The sequence below is a fragment of the Austrofundulus limnaeus genome, unplaced genomic scaffold, assembly GCF_001266775.1.
Source record: "Austrofundulus limnaeus strain Quisiro unplaced genomic scaffold, Austrofundulus_limnaeus-1.0 Scaffold773, whole genome shotgun sequence".
In the NCBI taxonomy this organism is placed as follows: domain Eukaryota; kingdom Metazoa; phylum Chordata; class Actinopteri; order Cyprinodontiformes; family Rivulidae; genus Austrofundulus; species Austrofundulus limnaeus.
Window position 1 is genome coordinate 30,933 of NW_013953175.1, and position 5,183 is coordinate 36,115.

Below are 5,183 nucleotides of genomic sequence, written 5' to 3' on the forward strand. Positions count from 1 at the left end.
TACGAACCCTTTGTACGAACAAAAGTAAGAGAAATTTAGGATAAGAATACAAACATGTTCTTGCATGAGGCCCAATGTTATGTACTTCATTAAAAACCTATTTATAAATATTTTCATTAAATTACTGCCAACAGTTTGGTCTAGAACATGATTTGTCCTGACTGGATTCATAGTGCAGTTCTTTTTATCACCATTGTTATCAATGTATCTGGTCTCCTGCTTAGCCTGGTCCATTGGAACTCCGTGGATCTCCACTCGAACCAGGGGGTCCACAATCGAGTCTTTTTTGATGTTGACTTTGGGCAGCTGCTGGCCACTGATCACCTGCAGTGAACACATCAGTTATATCTTATCTATAAATACAAGTCATGACAAATTACACAGTCTGCCTTGTTCTCTGTGAGTTCTACCTGGACGGTGAGGACAACAGGTTGGTAGTCATCTCGCTGTTGGGGTACATCAGGGTCAAACCTTTTCTCTGTGTCCCTCATAAAGCCAGGCTTCAGGACGTAGCCACATCCACCATTCTGACTGAACAACCCGTCGTTTAAATCCATACCCTCACCAGCTGTCTGGAAGTTCAGAGCAACTGAATGGAAAAGTTAAAAAAAATAAATATATTTTATTTATATACTCTGTACTGACTTCACAAAAAATCATCCAGAAACTAGAATAGCTTAATTAAATAGGTGTTTATCTATGCAGAAACCTTTAGTATTATTGTAATTTTTGTATGAAAACTATAATCACAACTGAAGAAACCATTTAAAAAAGAGCTGAGACATCATCAAGAATTAGAGAAGTCCAGTAGTCCTCTATTAATCTGCTGCKTAAGATTGTTGTGTTTATTATGACATGCTAAGCTGTGCTATGCTATAWTATACCATACTACACTAAAATATACCATGGTATGCTATAAAGACTATATTATACTGTATTACACTATACTATACTTAAATATATTATACTGAGCTATCCTATGCTATAACCATGGCATATCATGGTACATATACTATAAATACTTATGTACCATACTACACCATGAAAACTGCATTGTACTATGCTATGCCATACTATGCTATAATTAACACTATACTGTGGTTGATAGTCATTTAACATGCAATGCTAACCTATGGTATGTTATAAATACTATGCTAATCCTATTACATACTGTGATATTCTATGATGTCATGGTATATTATGGTATGTTGCAATATACTTTGCAATACTATGTTGTATACTGAACAATGCAATGCTAAAGTTTGATATGCAGTGCTACATACAGTACAGTGTAAGGTCCTGTCCTACACCAAAAAGAGCATTATGTGATACCATATCAAATATGGATAYCATAATAAAACTCATATTCAGTGACAATAAACCAAAGCTGAATGGTAAGATCTGACAGCAACAAAAAGCGTAGACAAAGGGAACAATTGGACATGCAGWAAAGAGTAGAGGAAAAAAGTGGGATCTACACTGGTTGATGCCAGTAAATATTAATCTRTTTTATGTGGACATGAAGTCAGGTCTATTTGAGCTGTTTGAAGGACTAACGGCAACATCTATATATGGGCTRAACAAGGATCACGTCAGTCAGGTAAATAAAACCTAGCTTGCAAAGTATTCTAGATAAATGTGGCCAAATGAGGTTTATTGAAGCCCACATTTCAGTTACTTTTTGGGGTAAATACTGGTAATGACAGTTCGATGTGCTGTTTGGTGAGGTTCTATGTGACTGACTATGGCTCACTGTTGTATCAGACAGTAATGACAAATAGAAAACCACACAATTGTCTGAAAAGTCCTGCTGAAAAATGAATGTGTWTTATTCAGGTGCAGTCACCAATTTGGCATCCAGCATTCCACATTTCCTGAGGATTAAAATTTGAAGAGTCAGTGCGGAATCCAGTGGGATAAACCCGGGTCAGCTGCTGTGAGTTATGATGCACGAACTCCRCTCCTGAAATGAAGAAGGCATATTGGAATTATAACTGGATAACTGAATGCAAAAAAGAAAAACACCAAGTAAAATCCCACACTATTTAAAAAAGAGCATGTTCAGCAAATGTCAGAGAAACACAAGKTTTATGATTACTGCCAGTGAGTTGCTAGTTCATCACCTTGTATGATTCCTGTTAAAAATCAAACTTCTTTTCACCAAAATCAATGAAATGGTTGCTTGAATTATCAGCGGAACAAACCAAACCTGCCTTTCTACATTTTACTGTACAATAATCCAGAACAGAGGTCTAAAAGGATTGGAGCTTTCTACATACACACTTGAAAGGAAAAAATGAGTCACCAACACACTGAAAAAGGATCAGTAAAATCAGTTCTGTGCAATTTGCCATCAAAGTTCACAGGGATTCAACAGAACMCCATAGATTCTCTATGCAATCAAGAAGTCTCAAGGGCTCGACACACGGGCAGCGACAAACTACAGCGATTAACGGCTGTCATCGCAGCCMGGGTGAAACCCGACACACGGGACGYGATAGCGATCGCAGCGTTGAGAATCGCGCTCTCAGGTCGCTTGTCTTCACAAAATTTGATTGGTTCTTGACTCTGAAGGCAGGTGTGCATTACGGACATGTAAACTAAACAAATCTTGCGATGCTAATGATATTGAAGAACAAACACACATCAAGATACAGTTTTATGAGGAAAAACTTTCCATAAACTTCACCCTGGTGCCAATAAATTCCCACAAAGCTTTTTAGTAATCACTTGGTGAAAGTGTTAGCTAACKGCAGTGTGTAGCATACTCTCCTCTCATTGGTCAGTCAATGAAACCCTCGCTGATTGGTTGTACGCTAAGCGACAGCGACAAAAGTTGAACATTTTTCAACTTTCATATGTCGCGTCGCAAGCTTGCGTGTGCACGTCTACGTGTACGAGCGCGAAATTTCACATGCACTATTTTCGCCGGTCGCTTAGCTGGAGGAGGGCAAGCGATTGTCGCCTCACCGCACAGGCTCCATAGGAAATGAATGGAGAGCGAGCGACGTCGCCGCCCGTGTGTTGAGCCCTTCACAATGCACAAGCCACTTCAGAGCTAGAATATCTGATGTTAGCTCCAGATAGGGTTGCCAACAGTCCCGTATTTTCAGCCAAATTGAAATGGCACATATGGGACACTCTTTTTCCCAAATTCTGAGTGCAGCCTGGGATCKGAGCTGTCATATTAGAGTAGGCAGTTAAACATATAATGATGAAGATGGACGCTGAGGGACAATACTGTAGTGGCCAAATGCATTGACCGTATGATGCATGTCGATTACTTTACCCGCAGAACGGCAGCATCCCACCACTAGCTAGGARGTGAACTAACAGCAAAGATAGTGTTTAATCCATCAACGATACAGGTGAACACAAASCACTCTGATTCTCTGACGCTCCATGGATGTTTCTGTTGGAAACCCTGTACGTGTCACAGACAGACTCACCAGCTTCTCGTAAGTGCTTGCGGGCTTTGGACTCYGTGAAAGAAGACACTTCGTAGAACTTGGAGTGGATGCGGGAGTGTTTGAAGCTCCTGAAGTGGACACTCCTGCAGTAAACCACACAATCTGACAGCTCCTTCGACAAGCGCTGTTTTGACCTCTGTGAAGACATAAAAACATACACATATATTGACTTATAACAAGCAGACAACATGTGTGATTTCAAACACTACACTGAAAACTGCAGTTCCGGAAACAAGTAAATTTCAGCACAATGGGAGCTTGAATGTCAACTTGATACGAGGGTGGAATAAATAAACATCCTCTCGTAGACAAGTGTGGGCCAGATCTGGTGTCAAGCTGGAACTGCTGGGAAAGTGGTTTGTCATGTCATTTGTTTAGATGTGGGCCAGGTCTGGCAACGATGGTACTGTTTTTTTTTAAATGGCATTCCACAACTAGCCCAGTTGTGGTTTGGTTTACGTACGCCAGAAGTGGGTCAGACAAATTTTGCGGWATTTTTGTATTGTAAGGTCCGGCCCGGCCTTGGTTGTCTCTGCTTTGAACAGAATGCCTCCTCAATGTGGGCGGGGTTAATCATGTAAAAAAATGCGTAAATCTTTATGCAATGTCACTTTATTTTGATACAACAATGGACAACATCCAGCTTGTGGTACTGCTCTTTGTTTAGAGGAAGACATTGTCAAATTGGCCCCTGCAGCTCGGCCTGAAGAACCCTCCGTCTCTGGGTTCCAAAAGTCAGGCTGGAAGTGAGCCAGAACGGCAAATACAAATACTTCCATACAACTATACAATGCAAAAATACCATTACCAAGTGGGGTAAGACAGATACCATGTCCTGTGAYGGTTCTGGTTTGAATAATTTTATTGATGTTTATTTAATAATTTATTTGGGGTGCCAGCCAGGTATCTYTCCTGGCAATTAGGATGTTTTTGACCAGTATGTGGGTTTTTACTGTTTGTATATATATGGTTTAGATTTGTTTTACTTTCACCAGCCACACCAGGACATGCAAAGTATAAAAATATAATTACACACCCTGTTCAACTTAAACAATAACATACAAACAAAACTACACCCACACAAAATAGACACCTTATACAAAAAATAAACCCATACAAAAAACTACTCGTGCAAAAAACTTCACAACCAGGGAGCTGAAACACACAAAAATATACAATTACTTTTTTGCATAAAAGTCATTTCATCGGCTTAACAATATGAAATAAACTTACTTTTTGCAGTTGAGTTAAGTGTGTTTTAGGAAGACTGGTGTGTTTTAAGTTTTGAGGCTTTTTACTGAAAGAAAACAAATGAATTGATTCTCTTTAGTTTTTAGTTATTTTACATTTAATATAAAATAGTTTTTTGTAGGAGACTTACGATTTGTTTTGTTGGCGAGAGGTTACTGCTGTGTGGAACGACAYGACAAGACGAAGCTTTTGCCGTGCGTCGGTTCCAGCAGAGGTTTGGTTGGTTCGGCTTCAGCACAATATCCACAAACGCCACGGTTGATTAAATATATCCTCAGGGATTAAACACCTCTTTGAGTTTTTTAACGCAGGTTTTTGGAGAGCTGCTCATTCAGGTCTGGCCATCAAATGAATGAACACACAAAGAGTGTGGGCGGCTCTTAAAGGAGACCAATTATGAGTCCTAGAAATGTTTATGGTATGTCTGTGGGCTATCCAGACCATGTTCATTCAATTTAATGC

General features: G+C 39.7%; 1 protein-coding gene across 1 annotated transcript in view; it reads right to left on the reverse strand.

Moving 5' to 3' along the window:
* Positions 1 to 5,183, reverse strand: part of plcd4a (phospholipase C, delta 4a) — a gene marked incomplete at its 5' end in the record, with an annotated part of 34,750 nt that overhangs the window by 7,543 nt on the left and 22,024 nt on the right. Inside the window, 4 exon segments of the mRNA XM_014028506.1 lie at positions 192 to 324; positions 411 to 589; positions 1,847 to 1,963; positions 3,450 to 3,606. Coding sequence (XP_013883960.1) covers positions 192 to 324; positions 411 to 589; positions 1,847 to 1,963; positions 3,450 to 3,606 — 586 coding nt within the window.